Consider the following 26880-nt stretch of genomic DNA (forward strand, 5'->3'; position numbering starts at 1 on the left):
CCACTGTCCAACTCTCTCCCCATAGCCCTGCATCAATCCCAAACTAATCCCACTGCCTTGCTCTCTCCCCATAGCCCTGCATCAATCCCAAACTAATCCCACTGTCTCACTCTCTCCCCATAGCCCTGTATCAATCCCAAACTAATCCCACTACCCTGCTCTCTCCCCAGAGCCCTGTATCAATCCCAAACTCATCCCACTGCCCCGGTCTCTTCCATAGCCTTGTATCAATCCCAAACTAATCCCACTGCCCCACTCTCTCCCCATAGCCTTGTATCAATCCCAAACTAATCCCAACGCCATGCTCTCTCCCATAGCCCTGTACCAATCCCAAAGTAATCCCACTGACCCACTCTCTCCCCATAGCCCTGTATCAATCCCAAACTAATCCCACTGCCCTGCTCTCTCCCAGAGCCCTGTATCAATCCCAAACTAATCCCACTGCCCCGCTCTCTCCCAGAGCCTTGTATCAATCCCAAACTAATCCCACTGCCCCGCTCTCTCTCCCATAGCCCTGTATCAATCCCAAATTATCCCACTGCCCCGCTCTCTCCCATAGTCCTGTGTCAATCCCAAATAATGCCACTGCCCCGCTCTCTCCCATAGCCCTGTATCAATCCCAAACTAATCCCACTGCCCCGCTCTCTCCCCATAGTCCTGTATCAATCCCAAATAATCCCACTGCCCCGCTCTCTCCCATAGCGCTGTAGCAATCCCAAACTACCAAGCTTCAATCCCTTCCCGTACCAGCCTCCCCGAACAGTCGCCGGAATGTGGCGACTAGGGGCTTTTCACAGTAACTTCATTTGAAGCCTACTTGTGACAATAAGCGATTTTCATTTCATTTTCAACTAATCCCACTGCCCCACTCTCTCCCATAGCCCTGTATCAATCCCAATCTAATCCCACTGCCCTGCTCTCTCCCCATAGCCCTGTATCAATCCCAAACTAATCCCACTGCCCTGCTCTCTCCCCATAGCCCTGTATCAATCCCAAACTAATCCCAATGCCATGCTCTCTCCCCATAGCCCTGTACCAATCCCAAAGTAATCCCACTGACCCACTCTCTCCCCATAGCCCTGTATCAATCCCAAACTAATCCCACTGCCCCGCTCTCTCCCAGAGCCCTGTATCAATCCCAAACTAATCCCACTGCCCCGCTCTCTCTCCCATAGCCCTGTATCAATCCCAAATAATCCCACTGCCCCGCTCTCTCCCATAGTCCTGTCAATCCCAAATAATGCCACTGCCCCGCTCTCTCCCATAGCCCTGTACCAATCCCAAACTAATCCCACAGCCCCGCTCTCTCCCATAGTCCTGTATCCATCCCAAATAATCCCACTGCCCCGCTCTCTCCCCATAGCCATGTACCAATCCCAAACTAATCCCACTGCCCCGCTCACTCCCGTAGTCCTGTATCAATCCCAAATAATCCCACTGCCCCGCTCTCTCCCACAGCCCTGTAGCAATCCCAAACTACCAAGCTTCAATCCCTTCCCGTACCAGCCTCCCCGAACAGTCGCCGGAATGTGGCGCCTAGGGGCTTTTCACAGTAACTTCATTTGAAGCCTACTTGTGACAATAAGCGATTTTCATTTCATTTTCAACTAATCCCACTGCCCCACTCTCTCCCATAGCCCTGTATCAATCCCAATCTAATCCCACTGCCCTGCTCTCTCCCCATAGCCCTGTATCAATCCCAAACTAATCCAACTGCCCCACTCACTCCCAATAGCCCTGTATCAATCCCAAACTAATCCCACTGCCCCACTCTCTCCCCATAGCCCTGTATCAATCCCAAACTAATCCCACCACCCCACTCTTTCCCATAGTCCTGTATCAATCCTAAATAATCCCACTGCCCCGCTCTCTCCCATAGTCCTGTATCAATCCCAAACTAATCCCACTGCCCGCTCTCGCCCATAGTCCTGTATCAATCCCAAATAATCCCACCGCCCCGCTCTCTCCCATAGTCCTGTATCAATCCCAAACTCATCCCACTGCCCTGCTCTCCCCCAAAGCCCTGTATCAATCCCAAAATCATCCCACTGCCCGGTCTCTTCCATAGCCCTGTATCAATCCCAAACTAATCCCACTGCCCCACTCTCTCCCCATAGCCCTGTATCAATCCCAAACTAATCCCAATGCCCCACTCTCTCCCCATAGCCCTGTATCAATCCCAAACTAATCCCAATGCCATGCTCTCTCCCCATAGCCCTGTATCAATCCCAAACTAATCCCAATGCCATGCTCTCTCCCCATAGCCCTGTATCAATCCCAAACTAATCCCACTGCCCCACTCTCTCCCCATAGCCCTGTATCAATCCCAAACTAATCCCACTGCCCCACTCTCTCCCCATAGCCCTGTATCAATCCCAAACTAATCCCAATGCCATGCTCTCTCCCCATAGCCCTGTACCAATCCCAAAGTAATCCCACTGACCCACTCTCTCCCCATAGCCCTGTATCAATCCAAACTAATCCCACTGCCCTGCTCTCTCCCCATAGCCCTGTATCAATCCCAAACTAATCCCAATGCCATGCTCTCTCCCCATAGCCCTGTACCAATCCCAAAGTAATCCCACTGACCCACTCTCTCCCCATAGCCCTGTATCAATCCCAAACTAATCCCACTGCCCTGCTCTCTCCTCATAGCCCTGTATCAATCCCAAACTAATCCCACTGACCCACTCTCTCCCCATAGCCCTGTATCAATCCCAAACTAATCCCACTGCCCTGCTCTCTCCCCATAGCCCTGTATCAATCCCAAACTAATCCCAATGCCATGCTCTCTCCCCATAGCCCTGTACCAATCCCAAAGTAATCCCACTAACCCACTCTCTCCCCATAGCCCTGTATCAATCCAAAACTAATCCCACTGCCCTGCTCTCTCCCCAGAGCCCTGTATCAATCCCAAACTCATCCCACTGCCCCGATCTCTTCCATAGCCTTGTATCAATCCCAAACTAATCCCACTGCCCCACTCTCTCCCCATAGCCCTGTATCAATCCCAAACTAATCCCAACGCCATGCTCTCTCCCATAGCCCTGTACCAATCCCAAAGTAATCCCACTGACCCACTCTCTCCCCATAGCCCTGTATCAATCCCAAACTAATCCCACTGCCCTGCTCTCTCCCAGAGCCCTGTATCAATCCCAAACTAATCCCACTGCCCCGCTCTCTCCCAGAGCCCTGTATCAATCCCAAACTAATACCACTGCCCCGCTCTCTCTCCCATAGCCCTGTATCAATCCCAAATAATCCCACTGCCCCGCTCTCTCCCAGAGCCCTGTAGCAATCCCAAACTACCAAGCTTCAATCCCTTCCCGTACCAGCCTCCCCGAACAGTCGCCGGAATGTGGCGACTAGTGGCTTTTCACAGTAACTTCATTTGAAGCCTACTTGTGACAATAAGCGATTTTCATTTCATATTCAACTAATCCCACTGCCCCACTCTCTCCCATAGCCCTGTGTCAATCCCAATCTAATCCCACTGCCCTGCTCTCTACCCATAGCCCTGTATAAATCCCAAACTAATCCCACTGCCCCACTCTCTCCCAATAGCCCTGTATCAATCCCAAACTAATCCCACTGCCCCACTCTCTCCCCAGAGCCCTGTATCAATCCCAAACTAATCCCAATGCCATGCTCTCTCCCCATAGCCCTGTACCAATCCCAAAGTAATCCCACTGACCCACTCTTTCCCCATAGCCCTGTATCAATCCCAAACTAATCCCACTGCCCTGCTCTCTCCCCATAGCCCTGTATCAATCCCAAACTAATCCCAATGCCATGCTCTCTCCCCATAGCCCTGTACCAATCCCAAAGTAATCCCACTGACCCACTCTCTCCCCATAGCCCTGTATCAATCCCAAACTAATCCCACTGCCCTGCTCTCTCCCCAGAGCCCTGTATCAATCCCAAACTCATCCCACTGCCCCGGTCTCTTCCATAGCCTTGTATCAATCCCAAACTAATCCCACTGCCCCACTCTCTCCCCATAGCCTTGTATCAATCCCAAACTAACCCCAACGCCATGCTCTCTCCCCATAGCCCTGTACCAATCCCAAAGTAATCCCACTGACCCACTCTCTCCCCATAGCCCTGTATCAATCCCAAACTAATCCCACTGCCCCGCTCTCTCCCAGAGCCCTGTATCAATCCCAAACTAATCCCACTGCCCCGCTCTCTCTCCCATAGCCCTGTATCAATCCCAAATAATCCCACTGCCCCGCTCTCTCCCCATAGCCCTGTATCAATCCCAAATAATCCCACTGCCCCGCTCTCTCCCATAGTCCTGTATCAATCACAAATAATGCCACTGCCCCGCTCTCTCCCATAGCCCTGTATCAATCCCAAACTAATCCCACTGCCCCGCTCACTCCCGTAGTCCTGTATCAATCCCAAATAATCCCACTGCCCCGCTCTCTCCCACAGCCCTGTAGCAATCCCAAACTACCAAGCTTCAATCCCTTCCCGTACCAGCCTCCCCGAACAGCCGCCGGAATGTGGCGACTAGGGGCTTTTCACAGTAACTTCATTTGAAGCCTACTTGTGACAATAAGCGATTTTCATTTCATTTTCAACTAATCCCACTGCCCCACTCTCTCCCATAGCCCTGTATCAATCCCAATCTAATCCCACTGCCCTGCTCTCTCCCCAGAGCCCTGTATCAATCCTAATCTAATCCCACTGCCCCACTCTCTCTCCATAGCCCTGTATCAATCCCCAAACAATCTCACTGCCCCACTCTCTCCCCATAGCCCTGAATCAATCCCCAAACAATCTCACTGCCCCACTCTCTCCCCATAGCCCTGTATCAATCCCAAACTAATCCCACTGCCCTGCTCTCTCCCCATAGCCCTGTATCAATCCCAATCTAATCCCACTGCCCCACTCTCTCCCCATAGCCCTGTATCAATCCCAAACTAATCCCACTGCCCTGCTCTCTCCCCATAGCCCTGTATCAATCCCAATCTAATCCCACTGCCCCACTCTCTCCCAGAGCCCTGTATCAATCCCAAACTAATCCCACTGTCTTGTTCTCTCCCCATAGTCTTGTTTCTTACTCATCTTCAAATATTCATCCCTAATATTCCCTAAAATGTTGCACAGGCCTGTGTCTCAATTACTCCCTGTGGCTAAGTATTCCTGCTAGAAATTTGAGGTGAGTTAAAATCAACTCCTTTCTGTCTAGCCTTTGTGCCCGCGTGTGTCTTTTCTTTCCAATTCTCTCATTGTTCTTTCTGAATTGCTGTTCATCTGTAATACCTTAATAGTTCTGAATTAGTTTTGAAAATCCGGAACATCAGCAGCCTCTAGTTTTACAGACTAGCCCATTCTTGTCTTTCTCCTCTGGTCAGTCACTCATCCATATGGCGGATCGGTGGACCAGCGTCATAGCAGAATGTGCCTGCAGCATGGGGAAGTGGTGTTGTAGTGCTCATATCACTGGGTTAGTAAACCTGGGGCGGGATACCTGGGGCGGGATTCTCCCCTACCCGGCGGGGCGGGGGGTCCCAGCGGGATGGAGTGGCGGGAACCACTCCGGCGTTGGGCCGCCCCAAAGGTGCGCAATTCTCCGCACCTTTAGGGGCCAAGCCCTCACCTTGAGGGGCTAGGCCGGAGCCGAAAGGTCTTCGCCGGGCGACGCGGGTCGGCGCATGCTCGGGATCGGCAGCGGCTGCCTCCACAGCACAGGCCCGCCCGCGGATCGGTGGGCCCCGATCGCGGGCCAGGCAACCCCCCCCGGGCCAGATCGTCCCGCGCCCCCCCCAGGACCCCGGAGCCTGCCCATGCCGTTCAAAAGGTGGTTTAATCCACGCTGGCGGGACAGGCATTCCAGCAGCGGGACTTCGGCCCATCGCGGGCCGGATAATCGGCGGGGGTGGGCCCGCCGAACGGCGCGGGGCGATTCCCGCCCCCGCCGAATCTCTGGTGGCGGAGACTTCGGGACACGGCGGGGGCGGAATTCACGCCAGCACCCGGCGATTCTCCGCCCCGGCGGGGGGTCGGAGAATCCCACCCCAGATGTGTAAGCTAATGCTCTGGGTTCATGTTCCAGTCTCACAACTGGTGGAATTTTAATTCAATTAACAAATAAATCTAGAATTGAAAGCTAGCCTCAGTAATGCTGAATATTATTGATTGTTGTAAAAAGCCATCTTGTTCACTAATGTTACGACACCCTGGGCTAGTGCACGGTCAATCCCAGCCCCACAGGCCCTGGAATCACAACACAAGTGAATTAACCAATAATTCTCTTTGGCCCCCAGCTGCCCAGTAATTACAGTCACCAGGTTTGTAAGTTGAAACACTATTACTGGTTATTTATACCAATAACTATTATGAAATATGAAGTAAATACAACTGGATAATAACAAACTAATACCTACTACCCCCTTTACGGGGGGGGGAGGTGAAAATAATAAGGATGACGGGCAAAAGATAAGAATCTTTGCTTCCGATGGTGTTGCGTTAGCACGCTTTCCTCACAGCTCGCTGGTTGATCAAAGTCTCTGGTTTACAGCTGGTGATTGTCGTTCTTGCAGAGTCATTCACTCAGGGTCCCCGCAGGTTAGAAAATACAGTGCTCACAGGCAGCACGTTTTCCGGAGAGAAGGCTTATTTCTTATCAGACTGGGCGTTTGGCTCAAAGTTCACATTCAGGCCTCGATCTTTCTGCAGAGACACCTTATTTGATATCATAGAACATACAGTGCAGAAGGAGGCCATTCGGCCCATAAGTCTGCACCGACCCACTTAAGCCGTCACTTCCACCCTATCCCCGTAACCCAATAACCCCATCTAACCTTTTTTGGTCACTAAGGGCAATTTACCATGGCCAATCCACCGAACCTGCACGTCTTTGGACTGTGGGAGGAAACCGGAGCACCCGGAGGAAACCCACGCAGACAGGGGGAGAACGTGCAGACTCCGCACAGACAGTGACCCAGTGGGGAATCGAACGGACCCTGGCGCTGTCAAGCCACAGTGCTATCCACTTGTGCTACCGTGCTGCCCAAAAAGATGTGATATCGACCCTTGGTTTCAGCTTGTGGTTTGATTTCAGACCTTTGCAGTCACCGTGCAATGACACCCAGCCTTGCTGCAGAGAGTCAGTCCTCACAGTGGCTTTCTGTAGCGGTTTTGTTAGATATTTTCTGGTGAGAGTTAGTTAGACCCCTTCATCCAGCCTGCCAGAATTAAAAGTGAAACCAAATGGAAACGCGTGACTCTGAAAACATTCCAGTGGGGTAATATCTAATCACCGCCTGTTATCGGGCCGAGCACAGCCCTTTGGGCCCATTCATTGGCCATCAACCAAATCAATCAAACCGAGTCATCACTGAGGCCAGCCAGTCTGCGATCACCAGTCTAAAACAGCTCAGCCTTCTGCTTCCTGCTGTTTGAATTAAAGGGGCAGGCCACTCTTTCCTTCTGCTTAAATTAAAGATACGGGCTGCCTTAAAGCCACATGTCCATTAATCATCCATGGATCAAAAATGTAACGGCAAAACTAAAAGAAACGGGAAAATAAAAGAATAAACAGGAACAAACTTGAATGTCCTTCCGGGAAGGAAATCTGCTGTCCATGCCTGGTCTGGCCTACATGTGATTCTTAACTTTCCTCTGAAATGGTTTATTGGCCACCCAGTTCAAAGGATATTAAGGAAGAGCAACAAATGCTGGCTTTGCCAGCAAGGAATGAGTAAGATTGAACCTTGCTGCCCAGAAGGAGGTCAGTAAATCTGTGCTGGCCCTAGCTTTTCAATTCAAATGATTCCCCTTAATCCCATTTCTTTCTATATTTATCTGCTGTTTCTCTTCAAATTCTTAACAATTCATTTTTTTTTTAAATGTGACAGTCTCTGCCTTCATGCTGTTGGTGGTAAATCAGTCCATGTTCTGAAGAATCTTTTGTGTGAAAACATGAGTCAGAACAATGGTAGCGACACTCAGGATGGACGGCACAAAAGGCAAAGACACATGCAGATACAGTCCAATGCAGGGGAGGGATGATTTTAGGGACGAAGACTAAGGAAGGGCGATTGAAACTATGTTGTACAGTTTTAAAGGGGGAATTGGAACAGTCACGAGGGAGTGTATATGAATTGGAACAGTCACGAGGGAGTGTATATGAATTGGAACAGTCACGAGGGAGTGTATATGAATTGGAACAGTCACGAGGGAGTGTATATGAATTGGAACAGTCACGAGGGAGTGTATATGAATTGGAACAGTCACGAGGGAGTGTATATGAATTGGAACAGTCACGAGGGAGTGTATATGAATTGGAACAGTCACGAGGGAGTGTATATGAATTGGAACAGTCACGAGGGAGTGTATATGAATTGGAACAGTCACGAGGGAGTGTATATGAATTGGAACAGTCACGAGGGAGTGTATATGAATTGGAACAGTCACGAGGGAGTGTATATGAATTGGAACAGTCACGAGGGAGTGTATATGAATTGGAACAGTCACGAGGGAGTGTATATGCACAGTCTTTGAAAACAGTTGCATTGTTGCGAAGGCTTGAAAAAAATACAAGATCCTCAACTTTATAAACTCACGAATCGAGAAAAATAGGCCAGGAAGTTGCTGAGCTTTTATCAATCACTGCCTGGACCCCAGATAGAGAATTGTGTCTAATTCTGGGCTCCACAGAGGAGAAAGGAAATGAAAGCTTCGAGAGAATCAGTGATGCAGGACGGCAGAGACATGAAGACACTGGAAAAACTGGGGTTATTCTCCTGAGAGCAGAGAATGCCAAGAGGAACCGGCGGAGGTCGGAGTACTTTCGGCTGTACCGAGGAACGAGGCAGGGGTGCCCTTTGTCCCCCCTGTTGTTTGCATTGGCGATCGAACCCTTGGCCATATCACTGAGGCAGTCTAATAAATGGAGGGGGGGTGGTCCGCGGTGGGGAAGAGCATCGGGTGTCGCTATACGCGGACGACCTGCTGCTGTACGTGGCGGACCCAATGGAGGGGATGGTGGAGGTCATGCAGACTTTGAGGGAGTTTGGGGAGTTCTCGGGCTATAAGCTCAATGTAGGGAAGAGTGAGCTTTTTGTATTACAGGCAGGGGACCAAGAAAGAGGGATAGGGGACCTACCGCTGAGGAGGGCGGAGGGGAGTTTTCAGTATTTAGGGATCCAGATAGCCAGGAGCTGGGGGCCCTACACAAACTGAATCTGACGAGGTTGGTGGAGCAAATGGAGGCGGACTTCAAAAGATGGGACATGTTGCCGCTCTCATTGGCGGGTAGAGTGCAGTCGGTCAAAATGGTGGTCCTTCCGAGGTTTTTGTTTGTGTTCCAGTGTCTCCCCATCGTGATCACCAAAGGCTTTTTCAAGAGAGTAGGTAGGAGTATTATGGGGTTTGTGTGGGCGAACAAGACCCTGAGGGTAAGGAGAGGGTTCCTGGAACGCAGTAGGGACCGAGGAGGGTTGGCGCTGCCAAACCTGGGAAGCTACTACTGGGCAACAAACGTGGCGATGATCCGTAAGTGGGTTATGGAGGGGGAGGGGGCGGCATGGAAGAGGATGGAGATGGCGTCCTGCAAAGGAACGAGCTTGGGGGCGCTGGTGACGGCGCCATTGCCGCTCTCGCCATCAAAGTACACCACGAGCCCGGTGGTGGCGGCAACGTTAAGGATCTGGGGCCAGTGGAGACGGCATAGGGGTGCAGTGGGAGCCTCGGTGTGGTCCCCGATCAGGGGTAACCACCGGTTTGTCCCGGGGAAGATGGAAGGGGGGTTCCAGGGCTGACACCGGGCGGGGATTAGAAGAATGGGGGACCTGTTCATCGACGGGACATTTGCGAGCCTAGGGGCACTGGAGGAGAAGTTTGAGCTACCCCCGGGAAATGCATTCAGATATATGCAGGTGAGGGCTTTTGTGAGGCGACAGGTCAGGGAATTCCCGCTGCTCCCGACACAGGAAATTCAAGACAGGGTGATCTCGGGTGTATGGGTCGGGGAGGGCAAGGTTTCGGTAATACACCAAGAGATGAAAGAAGAGGGGGAAGCGCTAGCAGAAGAGTTGAAGGTAAATAGGAGGAGTTGGGGGAGGTGATCGAGGAAGGTTTGTGGGCTGATGCCCTAGGTAGGGTTAATTCCTCCTCCTCGTGTGCCAGGCTCAGCCTAATACAATTTAAGGTGGTCCACAGAGCGCACTGGACGGGGGCGAGGTTGAGTAGGTTCTTTGGGGTGGAGGACAGATGTGGAAGGTGCTCAGGGAGCCCGGCGAACCATGTCCATATGTTTTGGTCATGCCCGGCACTGGAGGCGTTCTGGAGAGGAGTTGCGGGAGCAATATCTCAGGTGGTGAAAGTCCGGGTCAAGCCAAGCTGGGGGCTAGCAATATTTGGAGTAGTGGACGAGCCGGGAGTGCAGGAGGCGAAAGAGGCCGGCATTCTGGCCTTTGCGTCCCTGGTAGCCCGGCGAAGGATCTTGCTAATGTGGAAGGAGGCGAAGCCCCCCAGCCTGGAGGCCTGGACAAATGACATGGCTGGGTTTATCAAGTTAGAGAGGATAAAGTTTGCATTGCGAGGGTCTGCGCAGGGGTTCTACAGGCGGTGGCAACCGTTCCTAGACTACCTCGCAGAGCATTAGAGGAAGGTCGGTCAGCAGCAGCAGCAACCCTGGGGGGAACGAGAGATTGTTTGAGGGGACGGACGAGCGGGGGATAACATGGAGGGTGGGGGAAACTGGCACGAACGGGCAAGAGCCAGTGTATAAAGCTCTGTAAATATTTCATCTTACCATGTATATATCTTGCTCAGGGCGATATTGTGTTATTTTGTTACGGGGGAGAGGGGGGGTTCATTGTTTGGAAGGGGAAAAAATTGTTTTGTTTTGTTAAAAAACTTTAATAAATATATTTTCAAAAAAAAAAGAGAATGCCAAGAGGAGATTTAACAGAGGTAGAACCATAGAATGGTCACAGTGCAGAAGTAGGCCATTCGACCTGTCCTGTCCATGCCAGCTCTCTACAAGAGCAACTCCGTTAGTGCCACTCCCACACCTTTCCCTGTAGCCCTGCTCGTTCTGAGACTTGGGGCGGGATTCTCCAATCCCGCGGCAGAGTGTCCACACTGTCGTAAACGCCGTTGCATTTTACGACAGCGGGAACGGGCCGCTCCCACATCTAATTCTGGTGGCCAGCACGGCGCTGGAGCGGTTTGCGCCGCTCCAGCTGCAGATCCTGGCGTGAACTGTGCACCGCCGGATCCGTGCATGCGCAGTTGCGCTGGCGCCAGCGGGGACATGCGCTGTGGCCTCCTTCAACGCACCGGCCCCGATGCAACATGGCGCAGGACTACAAGGGCCAGCACGTAGGAAAGGAGGCCCCCAGCCACAGACGCCGGCCCACCGATCGGTGGGCCCCGATCGCGGGCCAGGCCACATCAGAGGCCCCCCTCGGCGTCGGACTCTTCCCCCCACCCCCGCACAGGCCGCCACCCGACCCTTACACGCTGAGGTCCCGCCGGCCCAGAGCAGGTTAGAACGGCGCCGGCGGGACGAGGCTCTTTTCCTACGGCCGCTTGGCCCACCCGGGCCGGAGAATCGGCGGGCCGGCCACGAAGAGCAGCCCACAACCAGCGCCGTGTCAGCCACGCCGTCCCCAATGCCGCCGATTCTCCGCAGTGGGAGAATCGCGTGCCGGCATCGGGGTGGCGTGGACCGTTCGCGGGGACTCTCCGGCCCGGCCCAGGGCTGGAGAATCCTGCCCTTGGTTTCCATGGGCGAAATTCTCCCCCAACGGCGCGATATCCGCCGACTGGCGCCAAAGCCGGCGCCAATCAGACGGGCATCGCGCCGGCCCAAAGGTGCGGAAGGCTCCGCATCTTTGGGGGCCGCGCCCCAACATTGAGGGGCTAGGCCGACGCTGGAGGGATTTCCGGCCCGCCAGCTGGCAGAAATGGCATTTGGTGCCCCGCCAGCTGGCGCGGAAATGCGGCGCATGCGCGGGAGCGTCAGCGGCCGCTGTCAGTTTCCCGCGCATGCGCAGTGGGGAGAGTCTCTTCCGCCTCCGCCATGGTGGAGACCGTGGCAGAGGCGGAAGGGAAAGAGTGCCCCCACGGCACAGGCCCGCCCGCGGATTGGTGGGCCCCGATCGCGGGCCAGGCCACCGTGGGGGCACCCCCCGGGGTCAGATCGCCCCACGCCCCCCCCCCCCCCCCCCCCCCCAGGACCCCGGAGCCCGCCCACGCCGTCTTGTCCCGCCGGTAAATACCAGCTTTGATTTACGCCGGCGGGACACGCAATTTCTGGGCGGGACTTCGGCCCATTCGGGCCGGAGAATTGAGCGGGGGGTCCCGCCAACCGGCGCGGCCCGATTCCCGCCCCCGCCCAATCTCCGGTACTGGAGACTTCGGCGGGGGTGGGGGCGGGATTCACGGCGGCCAACGGCCATTCTCTGACCCGGCGGGGGGTTGGAGAATGACGCCCCACATGTTTGACCACCTGATCAAGTTGATGAAATAGCACAACCCACTTTAAAAGGCCTTCCTGTAATATGGATACGTTTTGCTTAGAGACATTTTATACGGTGCACTGTTAAATGAAATAAGGATATTTTTTTAAATTTCAAAATTTTAATTTCTCATTCAGTAATTAAGTTTTCTAATTTTGGAATTACGCCTTCCATTAATTTATTTAAAACGTGTATCTTTCAGACGAGGGCTACTATCCTAATCTTTAACCCTTCCTCCAACAGGAATATTGAAAAAGCATTGTCAAATTGCTATTTTTCCCCATCCTTTCTTGACCAACAGATGTGCCTCTGGTTACTATGGAAACCCTGTCCTAGGCTCTGGAGGGCAATGCCGCCCTTGCCCATGCCCCGGAGGCCCCAGCAGTGGCCGACATTTTGCCACCTCCTGTTACCAGGATGCCAGAACGAGACAACTGGTGTGTAACTGCGACCAAGGGTACACAGGTGGGTGACCTGAGCAACGTGCTCTGGGTGCTGGGTCCTTCACTGCCTCAGAGAGGCTCAGGTGGTCGTTGGGGAATCAGACGGCAGGTGGTCAGTGAAGGCGAGCAGACACATTGGCCGCGCTCCTAACTGAAAGATTTGGTGGGGTGACCCGAGGCAATAAGTGTGATTAACTGGCGATTGGCCGACAACACCAGATTTGCGGAGGATGAAACTCCAACATGATGCAACAATTTACAGAAACAACATTTTATGGACAGAACATACTTGTTTATCTTTACTCCCTTCCTCCTTTACTTCCATCCCTCTCTCCCCATCATCATCTTTCCGATCTGTTCCATCTCACAATCCACGATCTCATTCTCTCTCTCTCCATCTCTTTCTTCTTTCTCTGACACCCTCTATGTCTCACTGTTCACATTTCTCTTTCCCGACCCTCCTTTCTCCCAAGTTCGGGATTTTCCGGAGTGCCCTGGTCTCTTCCATGCACACTCCTCCCACACATCCCCCTCCCCCCGCTCCTGGTTTAAAACTTTGGTGGGGAATCCATTGTCGGGGGCTGGGGGGCAGTTGCGCTGTCATCATTTCATGTCCACATTACTGTTACTAACCTGGAGATGGGATTTGTGGCGCTCGGAGACAGGAATTCCACCTCAGGAGGTTGCTGGTCAGTCGGATGTCTGGCAGCTCTGTGGTCGGAGCAGCAACTGGTGGGAACGCTGACCATTGCTGGGACTACATGCATTCACAGTGAGAGTTGGTACAACAGCTGGACAACAAGGTCAGTGGAGGGGAGGGAGTGGAAGTGCTTTGGGAGGAGGAAGAGTATTCTGGAGGACAGTGCTCTGATGGGTACAGGGAACACGCAAAAGTGGTTACACCACCCACACGTACCCCAGTGAGAGTCAGTGTGTGTGGAACCCGTATCCCAGTGAGAGTCAGTGTGTGTGGGACCCGTACCCCAGTGAGAGTCAGTGTGTGTGGGACCCGTACCCCAGTGAGAGTCAGTGTGTGTGGGACCCGTACCCCAGTGAGAGTCAGTGTGTGTGGGACCCGTACCCCAGTGAGAGTCAGTATGTGTGGAACTGTACCCCAGTGACAGTCAGTGTGGGACCCGTACCCCAGTCAGAGTCCGTGTGTGTGGGACCCGTACCCCAGTGAGAGTCAGTGTGTGGAACTGTACCCCAGTGAGAGTCACTGAGTGTGGAACCCGTACCCCAGTGAGAGTCAGTGTGTGTGGGACCCGTACCCCAGTGAAAGTCAGTGTGTGTGGAACTGTACCCCAGTGAGAATCAGTGTGTGTGGAACTGTACCCCAGTGAGAGTCAGTGTATGTGGGACCCATACCCCAGTGAGAGTCAGTGTGTGGAACCCGTACCCCAGTGAGAGTCAGTGTGTGAGGAACTGTACCCCAGTGAGAATCAGTGTGTGTGGAAGCGTACCCCAGTGACAGTTAGTGTGTGTTGGACCCGTACCCCAGTGAGAGTCAGTGTGTGTGGAACCCGTACCCCAGCGAGTGTCAGTGTGTGTGGGACCCGTACCCCAGTGAGAATCAGTGTGTGTGGAACCCGTACCCCAGTGAGAGTCAGTGTGTGTGGAACCCGTATCCCAGTGAGGGTCAGTGTGTGTGGGACCCGTACCCCAGTGAGAGTCAGTGTGTGTGGCACACGTACCCCAGTGAGAGTCAGTGTATGTGGGACTCATACCCCAGTGAGACTCAGTGTGTGTGGAACTGTACCCTAGTGAGAGTCAGTGTGTGTGGAACCCGTACCCCAGTGAGAGTCAGTGTGTGTGGAACCCGTACCCCAGTGAGGTCAGTGTGTGTGGAACCCATACCCCAGTGAGAGTCAGTGTATGTGGGACTCATACCCCAGTGAGACTCAGTGTGTGTGGAACTGTACCCCAGTGAGAGTCAGTGTGTGTGGAACCCGTACCCCAGTGAGGTCAGTGTGTGTGGGACCCGTACCCCAGTGAGAGTCAGTGTGTGTTCGACCCGTACCCCAGTGAGAGTCAGAGAGTGGGACCCGTACCCCAGTGACAGTCAGTGTGGGACCCGTACCCCAGTCAGAGTCAGTGTGTGTGGGACCCGTACCCCAGTGAGAGTCAGTGTGTGTGGGACCCGTACCCCAGTGAGAGTCAGTGTGTGTGGGACCCGTACCCCAGTGAGAGTCAGTGTGTGTGGGACCCGTACCCCAGTGAGAGTCAGTGTGTGTGGAACTGTACCCCAGTGACAGTCAGTGTGGGACCCGTACCCCAGTCAGAGTCCGTGTGTGTGGGACCCGTACCCCAGTGAGAGTCAGTGTGTGGAACTGTACCCCAGTGAGAGTCACTGAGTGTGGAACCCGTACCCCAGTGAGAGTCAGTGTGTGTGGGACCCGTACCCCAGTGAAAGTCAGTGTGTGTGGAACTGTACCCCAGTGAGAATCAGTGTGTGTGGAACTGTACCCCAGTGAGAGTCAGTGTATGTGGGACCCATACCCCAGTGAGAGTCAGTGTGTGGAACCCGTACCCCAGTGAGAGTCAGTGTGTGAGGAACTGTACCCCAGTGAGAATCAGTGTGTGTGCAAGTGTACCCCAGTGACAGTTAGTGTGTGTTGGACCCGTACCCCAGTGAGAGTCAGTGTGTGTGGAACCCGTACCCCAGCGAGTGTCAGTGTGTGTGGGACCCGTACCCCAGTGAGAATCAGTGTGTGTGGAACCCGTACCCCAGTGAGAGTCAGTGTGTGTGGAACCCGTATCCCAGTGAGGGTCAGTGTGTGTGGGACCCGTACCCCAGTGAGAGTCAGTGTGTGTGGCACACGTACCCCAGTGAGAGTCAGTGTTTGTGGGACTCATACCCCAGTGAGACTCAGTGTGTGTGGAACTGTACCCCAGTGAGAGTCAGTGTGTGTGGAACCCGTACCCCAGTGAGAGTCAGTGTGTGTGGAACCCGTACCCCAGTGAGGTCAGTGTGTGTGGAACCCATACCCCAGTGAGAGTCAGTGTATGTGGGACTCATACCCCAGTGAGACTCAGTGTGTGTGGAACTGTACCCCAGTGAGAGTCAGTGTGTGTGGAACCCGTACCCCAGTGAGGTCAGTGTGTGTGGGACCCGTACCCCAGTGAGAGTCAGTGTGTGTTCGACCCGTACCCCAGTGAGAGTCAGAGAGTGGGACCCGTACCCCAGTGAGAGTCAGTGTGTGTGGGACTGTACCCCAGTGAGAGTCAGTGTGTGTGGGACCCGTACCCCAGTGAGAGTCAGTGTGTGAAGGACCCGTACCCCAGTGAGAGTCAGTGTGTGTGGGACCCGTACCCCAGTGAGAGTCAGTGAGTGTGGGACCCGTACCCCAGTGAGAGTCTGTGTGTGTGGGACCCGTACCCCAGTGAGAGTCAGTGTGTGTGGAACTGTATCCCAGTGAGAGTCAGTGTGTGTGGGACCCGTACCCCAGTGAGAGTCAGTGTGTGTGGGACCCGTACCCCAGTGAGAGTCAGTGTGTGTGGAACTGTACCCCAGTGAGAGTCAGTGTATGTGGGACCCGTACCCCAGTGAGAGTCAGTGTGTGTGGAACTGTACCCCAGTGAGAATCAGTGTGTGTGGAACTGTACCCCAGTGAGAATCAGTGTGTGTGGAAGTGTACCCCAATGACAGTTAGTGTGTGTTGGACCCGTACCCCAGCGAGTGTCAGTGTGTGTGGGACCCGTACCCCAGTGAGAATCAGTGTGTGTGGAACCCGTACCCCAGTGAGAGTCAGTGTGTGTGGAACCCGTATCCCAGTGAGGGTCAGTGTGTGTGGGACCCGTACCCCAGTGAGAGTCAGTGTGTGTGGGACCCGTACCCCAGTGAGAGTCAGTGTGTGTGGCACACGTATCCCAGTGAGAGTCAGTGTATGTGGGACCCATACCCCAGTGAGACTCAGTGTGTGTGGAACTGTACCCCAGTGAGACTCAGTGTGTGTGGAACTGTACCCCAGTGAGAGTCAGTGTGTGTGGAACCCGTACCCCAGTGAGGTCAGTGTGTGTGGGACCCGTACCCCAGTGAGAGTCAGTGTGTGTTCGACCCGTACCCCAGTGAGAGTCAGAGAGTGGGACCCGTACCCCAGTGAGAGTCAGTGTGTGTGGGACTGTACCCCAGTGAGAGTCAGTGTGTGTGGGACCCGTACCCCAGTGAGAGTCAGTGTGTGAAGGACCCGTACCCCAGTGAGAGTCAGTGTGTGTGGGACCCGTACCCCAGTGAGAGTCAGTGAGTGTGGGACCCGTACCCCAGTGAGAGTCTGTGTGTGTGGGACCCGTACCCCAGTGAGAGTCAGTGTGTGTGGAACTGTATCCCAGTGAGAGTCAGTGTGTGTGGGACCCGTACCCCAGTGAGAGTCAGTGTGTGTGGGACCCGTACCCCAGTGAGAGTCAGTGTGTGTGGGACCCGTACCCCAGTGAGAGTCAGTGTGTGTGGAACTGTACCCCAGTGAGAGTCAGTGTGTGTGGGACCCGTACCCCAGTGAGAGTCAGTGTGTGTGGAACTGTACCCCAGTGAGAATCAGTGTGTGTGGAACTGTACCCCAGTGACAGTTAGTGTGTGTTGGACCCGTACCCCAGCGAGTGTCAGTGTGTGTGGGACCCGTACCCCAGTGAGAATCAGTGTGTGTGGAACCCGTACCCCAGTGAGAGTCAGTGTGTGTGGAACCCGTATCCCAGTGAGGGTCAGTGTGTGTGGGACCCGTACCCCAGTGAGAGTCAGTGTGTGTGGGACCCGTACCCCAGTGAGAGTCAGTGTGTGTGGAACCCGTACCCCAGTGAGAGTCAGTGTATGTGGGACCCATACCCCAGTGAGACTCATTGTGTGTGGAACTGTACCCCAGTGAGACTCAGTGTGTGTGGAACTGTACCCCAGTGAGAGTCAGTGTGTGTGGAACCCGTACCCCAGTGAGGTCAGTGTGTGTGGGACCCGTACCCCAGTGAGAGTCAGTGTGTGTTCGACCCGTACCCCAGTGAGAGTCAGAGAGTGGGACCCGTACCCCAGTGAGAGTCAGTGTGTGTGGGACTGTACCCCAGTGAGAGTCAGTGTGTGTGGGACCCGTACCCCAGTGAGAGTCAGAGTGTGAAGGGCCCGTACCCCAGTGAGAGTCAGTGTGTGTGGGACCCGTACCCCAGTGAGAGTCAGTGAGTGTGGGACCCGTACCCCAGTGAGAGTCTGTGTGTGTGGGACCCGTACCCCAGTGAGAGTCAGTGTGTGTGGAACTGTATCCCAGTGAGAGTCAGTGTGTGTGGGACCCGTACCCCAGTGAGAGTCAGTGTGTGTGGGACCCGTACCCCAGTGAGAGTCAGTGTGTGTGGGACTGTACCCCAGTGAGAGTCAGTGTGTGTGGGACCCGTACCCCAGTGAGAGTCAGTGTGTGAAGGACCCGTACCCCAGTGAGAGTCAGTGTGTGTGGGACCCGTACCCCAGTGAGAGTCAGTGAGTGTGGGACCCGTACCCCAGTGAGAGTCTGTGTGTGTGGGACCCGTACCCCAGTGAGAGTCAGTGTGTGTGGAACTGTATCCCAGTGAGAGTCAGTGTGTGTGGGACCCGTACCCCAGTGAGAGTCAGTGTGTGTGGGACCCGTACCCCAGTGAGAGTCAGTGTGTGTGGGACCCGTACCCCAGTGAGAGTCAGTGTGTGTGGAACTGTACCCCAGTGAGAGTCAGTGTGTGTGGGACCCGTACCCCAGTGAGAGTCAGTGTGTGTGGAACTGTACCCCAGTGAGAATCAGTGTGTGTGGAACTGTACCCCAGTGACAGTTAGTGTGTGTTGGACCCGTACCCCAGCGAGTGTCAGTGTGTGTGGGACCCGTACCCCAGTGAGAATCAGTGTGTGTGGAACCCGTACCCCAGTGAGAGTCAGTGTGTGTGGAACCCGTATCCCAGTGAGGGTCAGTGTGTGTGGGACCCGTACCCCAGTGAGAGTCAGTGTGTGTGGGACCCGTACCCCAGTGAGAGTCAGTGTATGTGGGACCCATACCCCAGTGAGACTCATTGTGTGTGGAACTGTACCCCAGTGAGACTCAGTGTGTGTGGAACTGTACCCCAGTGAGAGTCAGTGTGTGTGGAACCCGTACCCCAGTGAGGTCAGTGTGTGTGGGACCCGTACCCCAGTGAGAGTCAGTGTGTGTTCGACCCGTACCCCAGTGAGAGTCAGAGAGTGGGACCCGTACCCCAGTGATAGTCAGTGTGTGTGGGACTGTACCCCAGTGAGAGTCAGTGTGTGTGGGACCCGTACCCCAGTGAGAGTCAGTGTGTGAAGGGCCCGTACCCCAGTGAGAGTCAGTGTGTGTGGGACCCGTACCCCAGTGAGAGTCAGTGAGTGTGGGACCCGTACCCCAGTGAGAGTCTGTGTGTGTGGGACCCGTACCCCAGTGAGAGTCAGTGTGTGTGGAACTGTATCCCAGTGAGAGTCAGTGTGTGTGGGACCCGTACCCCAGTGAGAGTCAGTGTGTGTGGGACCCGTACCCCAGTGAGAGTCAGTGTGTGTGGGACCCATACCCCAGTGAGAGTCAGTGTGTGTGGAACTGTACCCCAGTGAGAGTCAGTGTGTGTGGGACCCGTACCCCAGTGAGAGTCAGTGTGTGTGGAACTGTACCCCAGTGAGAATCAGTGTGTGTGGAACTGTACCCCAGTGAGAATCAGTGTGTGTGGAAGTGTACCCCAGTGACAGTTAGTGTGTGTTGGACCCGTACCCCAGCGAGTGTCAGTGTGTGTGGGACCCGTACCCCAGTGAGAATCAGTGTGTGTGGAACCCGTACCCCAGTGAGAGTCAGTGTGTGTGGAACCCGTATCCCAGTGAGGGTCAGTGTGTGTGGGACCCGTACCCCAGTGAGAGTCAGTGTGTGTGGGGCCCGTACCCCAGTGAGAGTCAGTGTGTGTGGCACACGTACCCCAGTGAGAGTCAGTGTATGTGGGACCCATACCCCAGTGAGACTGAGTGTGTGTGGAACTGTACCCCAGTGAGAGTCAGTGTGTGTGGAACCCGTACTCCAGTGAGGTCAGTGTGTGTGGAACCCATACCCCAGTGAGAGTCAGTGTGTGTTGGACCCGTACCCCAGTGAGAGTCAGTGTGTGTGGGACCCGTACCCCAGTGAGAGTCAGTGTGTGTGGGACCCGTACCCCAGTGAGAGTCAGTGTGTGGAACCCGTACCCCAGTGAGAGTCAGTGTGTGTGGGACCCGTACCCCAGTGAGAGTCAGTGTGTGTGGGACCCGTACCCCAGTGAGAGTCAGTGTGTGGTACCCGTACCCCAGTGAGAGTCAGTGTGTGTGGGACCCGTACCCCAGTGAGAGTCAGTGTGTGTTGGACCCGTACCCCAGTGAGAGTCAGTGAGTGGGACCCGTACCCCAGTGAGAGTCAGTGTGTGTGGAACTGTACCCCAGTGAGAGTCAGTGTGTGTGGGACCCGTACCCCAGTGAGAGTCAGTGTGTGTGGGACCCGTACCCCAGTGAGAGTCAGTGTGTGTGGGACCCGTACCCCAGTGAGAATCAGTGTGTGTGGGACCCGTACCCCAGTGAGAGTCAGTGTGTGTGGGACCCGCACCCTAGTGAGAGTCAGTGTGTGTGGAACTGTACCCCAGTGAGAGTCAGTGTGTGTGGGACCCGTACCCCAGTGAGAGTCAGTGTGTGTGGGACCCGTACCCCAGTGAGAGTCAGTGTGTGTGGGACCCGTACCCCAGTGAGAGTCAGTGTGTGTGGAACCCGTACCCCAGTGAGAGTCTGTGTGTGTGGGACCCGTACCCCAGTGAGAGTCAGTGTGTGTGGGACCCGTACCCCAGTGAGAGTCAGTGTGTGTGGAACCCGTACCCCAGTGAGAGTCAGTGTGTGTAGGACCCGTACCCCAGTGAGAGTCAGTGTGTGTAGGACCGATATTTGAGTGACAGAAAGTGCCTGTGGGTCTCTTTTTTAATCAGGGTTTGGGAGTGACGAGATTAGTCAGGAACATATTTTAATTGCTGTATATTGATCTGCAAGCTCCAGCCTCTCTCTAGTCTCCTGCCTTCCTTACCCATGTAATTCCTCTCACCCCCAGGGGTGGTTCGACGCTCCGGTGGAGGGCACCGTAAGTAATTGTATTTCTTGCACTGTTTATGATGCCGTGCATGGCCCTCCGTGGAGTAACTGCCTTGCTCACTGGCCCCGAGGTTACTGCATTAATGAGAAAGTCATTGTTTACTTGTTGATTCCTGTTATAAAGGCACCTGGAACTTTGTAGGAGAAAGACTTTCCTTTAATGTAACACCTTTTGCAACCTCAGAATGTCGCAACTGCTTCACAGCTAGTGAAGTGTTTGGATGTTTGGTCACTGTTGTTTCAGAGACAAATACGGCAGCCAATTGGACACAGCTCCCACAAAGAGCTGTGCTAAATGGTCGGTTCAGAGGAACGCTCAGCCAGAGAGTGACATCAGGACCTTCTCTGTTGGAAAGTTCAGAGGGAAGCTCGGATTAACTCCCTCAGTTCTGCAGTGGGATTGTCAGTCTTGATTCTAAACGGGACCTGCTGACTCGGGTGTGAGTGTTAGCCAGTTAGACAGTGATACCTGCTGCATTCGAGCCCTGACCTCCCATTTATCCAGAAGCCGCCGTATTTGCAACAGCAAGAGTTTTGAGGGGGTTAAAGGAATCTTTGGCTTGCAAGCAAAATGTTATGGGCAGTGTGAGATAGTTACTGATAAACTAAAAATCTAAACATTTAACATTTTCTGGTAGGTATTAGCCTTCTTAATTTTGGTGTTTTTTGAGAAAGCGTAACATGATCTTAACTAATTCCAATCCTAATGAATCAATGTGAAAAGGTTGATGTGGAAAGTCAATATCATATTTGATGTAACTCTGCACCCTATCCCTGTCATTTCCCAAACTCGTTATTTGCCCGGCTTCTGGTTTCGTTGTCTCGAAATCTTGTTTATTTCCCAAAGTTTTAACCTGGGCATGCTGGGTTCCGGTGTTGCAGGGGGCTCCACCTCTCCAGGGACACGGTGACAGCGAAACGGCAGATGATTCAGTCTGGAGATCACCTTCGACTGTGTGGGCGAACACCCCAGGCCAGTGGCTCTCAACCGCTACTCTCCCAGTTCTCCCGGGGCTGAGTGGGGGATGTGTGGGCTGTCTCCCAATCACCTGCACACAGTTCTGTCAACATGACTGACGCCATCTTCAAACACGTCCACACATTTATCCATTACCGGACAGTCGAGGCCAGCCAGAGGCTCTGCGGTGATGGCTGGTTCCCCACACCCAGGGTGTGGCCCAGAAAGACACCAGCAGGTCAACCAGGAGCCTTCGTGAACCACAAGACTTCCACTTCATGAATGTGCAGATGGTCAGTGACCACAATACACTTGCCGGGATGAATGTAGCTTGAACAACATTCAAAACACTTGGCACCATTCAGGACAAAGCTGCCTGCTTGATTGGCATCCCATCCACCACTTAAATGTTCACTCCCTCCACCGACGCACAGTGACAGCCGTGTGCACCATCTACAAGATGCACAGCAGCAACTCACCAAGGCTCCTTCGACAGCACCTTCCAATCTTGCAACCTCTGCCACCACGAACACCGCCACCGGCAGTTTCCCCTCAAAGTCACTCGCCATTGTGACCTGGAACTAAATATAAAGTTCCTTCGTTTTCACTGGGTCAACATCCTGGTCCCCCCTCACCCCCACATTCCCAACAGCACTGTAAGTGTACTCTTACACCACAAGGACAGTTTGGGAAATAAACAAGATTTCGAGACAACGAAACCAGAAGCCGGGTAAATAACAAGTTTGGGAAATTACAGGGATAGGGTGCACAGTTCATGAAGCAATCCGCAGCACCACCTTCTCAAGGACAATTAGCGATGGGCAGTAAATGCTGACCTTGCCAAAGACACACACATGGTATGAAGCAATAAAAATGTCCCTTTGTCCAGAATCCCCAACCAGCTGGAAGTTTTTTTTTAATCTACACTAATTGTTCCCCTAATATTTTAATTGTTTTGATAAAATCAACTCTTCGCCTTCTAAATTACAATGAATGTTTCTCCTGTGTAATCTCTCCTGGTAATTTAATACTTCAGTCCAGGTATCTATCTGATAAATCTACACTGCGCTCCCTCCAAGGTCAATATCTCTGTGATGCCCAGAATTGCTCTCACTATCCACACTGTGGTCTTACCAGAAAGCTGTGTAGATAAGAACTAGGAGCAGGAGTCGGCCATCTGGCCCCTCGAGCCTGCTCCACCATTCAATGAGATCATGGCTGATCTTTTGTGGACTCAGCTCCACTTTCCGGCCCGAACACCATAACCCTTAATCCCTTTCTTCTTCAAAAACTATCTATCTTTATCTTAAAAACATTTAATGAAGGAGTCTCTACTGCTTCACTGGGCAAGGAATTCCATAGATTCACAACCCTTTGGGCGAAGAAGTTCCTCCTAAACTCAGTCCTAAATCTACTTTCCCTTTATTTTGAGGCTATGCCCCCTAGTTCTGCTTTCACCCTCCAGTGGAAACAACCTGCCCGCATCTATCCTATCTATTCCCTTCATAATTTTATATATTTCTATAAGATCCCCCCCTCATCCTTCTAAATTCCAACGAGTACAGTCCTAGTCTACTTAACCTCTCCTCGTAATCCAATCCCTTCAGCTCTGGGACTAACCTAGTGAATCTCCTTTGCACACCCTCCAGTGCCAGTACGTCCTTTCTCAAGTAAGGAGACCAAAACTGAACACAATACTCCAGGTGTGGCCTCACTAACACCTTATACAATTGCAGCATAACCTCCCTAGTCTTAAATTCCATCCCGCTAGCAATGAAGGACAACATTCCATTTTCCTTCTTAATCACCTGTTGCACCTGTAAACCAACTTTTTGCGACTCATGCACTAGCACACCCAGGTCTCTCTACACAGCAGCCTGTTTTAACATTTTATCATTTAAACAATAATCCATTTTGCTGTTATTCCTACCAAAATGGATAACCTCACATTTGTCAACATTGTATTCCATCTGCCAGACCCTAGCCCATTCACTTAGCCTATCCAAATCCCTCTGCAGACTTCCAGTATCCTCTGCACTTTTTGCTTTACTACTCATCTTAGTGTCGTCTGCAAACTTGGACACATTGCCCTTGGTCCCAGCTCCAAATCATCTATGTAAATTGTGAACAATTGTGGGCCCAACACTGATCCCTGCGGGACATCACTAGCTACTGATTGCCAACTAGAGAAACACCCATTAATCCCCACTCTTTGCTTTCTATTAATTAACCAATCCTCTATCCATGCTACTACTTTCCCCTTAATGCCATGCATCTTTATCTTATGCAACAACCTTTTGTGTGGCACCTTGTCAAAGGCTTTCTGGAAATCCAGAAATACCACATCCATTGGCTCCCCGTTATCTACCGCACTGGTAATATCCTCAAAAAATTCCACTAAATTAGTTAGGCACGACTTCTACCATCTTGTATTCCAGACCTCTCGATATAAACAATAACATTCCATGAGCCTTTCTGATCATTTTCTGTGACAAATATCATAGTTTGTAACATTTTGTATCTTCACTTCCCAAGTCTCTCGGAGCTCCACTGTTTTAGATTTTCACCATTTAGAAAGTCCCCTCTAGGTGGTATCATGACCAGTACAGGCTTGGAGGGCCGAAGGGCCTGTCCCTGTGCTGGATTGTTCTTTGTTCTATCTTTTAGGTCAAAATTCGCTTACCTCACACTGAATTCCATTTGCCACAGGTTTACCTGTTCATTTAATTATCAATATCTCTTTGTAATCTGATGCTTGCATCTACATTGTTATCTTTGTTTCATTGGCAAAATTTGATTTGCAGCATTCTATGTCATCACGTATTAGGACTGAGTTTAGGAGGAACTTCTTCACCCAAAGGGTTGTGAATCTATGGAATTCCTTGCCCAGTGAAGCAGTAGAGGCTCCTTCATTAAATGTTTTAAAGATAAAGATAGATAGTTTTTTGAAGAATAAAGGGATTAAGGGTTATGGTGTTCGGGCCGGAAAGTGGAGCTGAGTCCACAAAAGATCAGCCATGATCTCATTGAATGGTGGAGCAGGCTCGAGGGGCCAGATGGCCGACTCCTGCTCGTAGTTCTTATGTTCTAAGTCATTGATAAATATGATTAGTTCAGGCTGCAACACCGATCCTATCAGGACACCAAAATGGCAAGAATTTTCTCCAAATATTAAATGTTAATTTGTGATTCACAACGTTACAGATATTAATCACATTAGCACCACAACAACTTCTGTTTTTTTCTTCTTCCGTGTGTTCAATAATTAAAAAGCTCATTGTTATCTGTCTGGTTCCCCTGCCAATAAACCCTGCCTTGTGCCCCTTTATCAACCCAATTTGCTACATCCACAAAAAGCTCGAATAAATTTATCAAACAAGATCTCGCTTTGGTGAAACTGTGTTGACTTGTTCTAATCATACAATGCTTTTCTAACTGCATTGTTAATATTTCCTTATTAATAGGTTACAGCATTTTTCCAATAACCAATCTCACGGTAACTGGTCTGTTTAAGTTTAAGATTCTTTACTTTCAAAATTAACATAGGTTTCAAGGGTGTGATCACTATTTCCCGGAGGATCTTTTTCACTGTGACATTACTGATTAACCCTGCTTCGTTATACAATACTAGATAACTTTATCCCCATGTGGTTCCACAATGTATTGCTCCAAGTAACTGTCAGGAAAACATTGCCAAGCTCATCACCAACATCACTCTTGCCAATTTGATTGTCCCAGTCTTCTTGAAGATTAATTGTTATTGTGCCTTTCTTAGGAGATCCAATCATTTATTTTTTCGTGCTCTGTGCAACTCTTTCACTGCTGTTAGGGGCCTAATATATAAACTCCCACTAGTGTTTTCCGACTCTTGCTATTGTTATGGGACAGGGCTTCGAAACTCCAAAGTGCATTATGAACCTTTATGTTGAATTTGGCGAGGATGATCACAAAAGCTTTCACTGCAGGTGTGATTTATCAGACTTCCTACACACTCTAATCAGAACAAGGTTTACTCTAAGAATGTAGTTAACACAATATATACAAACATAAAGACACCACACACAGCTACAGTAATCTATGTATATAATACTTGATGAATTCCCCCTTAACTGTTTCAATTCAATAACAAAATCCAATAAACCAAAACCCCTTTTCGAGGGCATGGCCCAGAACTCTGTAATCTCACTTGAATAAGACTGGTCCTTTCCCTGAGATTCTGATCCAGTCCCAACCAGCAGTTTCAAAGCTCCTTCATAAGCTACTCTATCTTTTTTTTTTAAAATAATTTTTATTAAAGGTTTTCATAAAATATCAAAAACAAAATGAGAAAGAAAAAAGAACCCAACAGGGTTAAGTACAAAACACAATCTAAAAAAGTAACCCCCCAAACCCCTCCCACCCTGTACATAAATAATAAATTAAGATTAACACCCCGACTTAACACAACAGGTGTATACACCCCCTCAGACCCTCCAGTGTAAATAACATAAACAAAAATAAAGTAAACCCCCCCCCCCCCGAGCTGCTGCTGCCATTGACCAATGTCTATCGTTCTGCCAGACAGAACCCTTGTACCGACCCTCTCAAGGCGAATTTCACCCTCTCCAATTTAATGAACCCTGCCATATCGCTGACCCAGGACTTGGGGGCCTCGCATCTTTCCACTGAAGGAGAATCCTCCGCTGGGCTACCAGGGACGCAAAGGCCAGAATTCCGGCCTCTTTCGCCTCCTGCACACCCGGCTCCTCTGCCACCCCAAATATTGCGAGCCCCAGCCCGGTCTGACCCTGGATCCTACCACCCTCGACACCGTCCTTGCTACGCCCTTCCAAAATTCCTCCAGCGCTGGGCATGCCCAGAACATATGGGTGTGATTTGCTGGGCTCCCTGAGCACCTAACACACCTGTCCT

General features: G+C 52.0%; 1 protein-coding gene across 1 annotated transcript in view; it reads left to right on the forward strand.

Moving 5' to 3' along the window:
- Window positions 1-26880, forward strand: part of LOC140388644 (laminin subunit beta-2-like) — a 305667-nt gene that overhangs the window by 201026 nt on the left and 77761 nt on the right. The window contains 1 exon segment of the mRNA XM_072473108.1: window positions 12784-12947. Coding sequence (XP_072329209.1) covers window positions 12784-12947 — 164 coding nt within the window.

Source organism: Scyliorhinus torazame, chromosome 13 (genome assembly GCF_047496885.1).
Source record: "Scyliorhinus torazame isolate Kashiwa2021f chromosome 13, sScyTor2.1, whole genome shotgun sequence".
Lineage (NCBI taxonomy): Eukaryota > Metazoa > Chordata > Chondrichthyes > Carcharhiniformes > Scyliorhinidae > Scyliorhinus > Scyliorhinus torazame.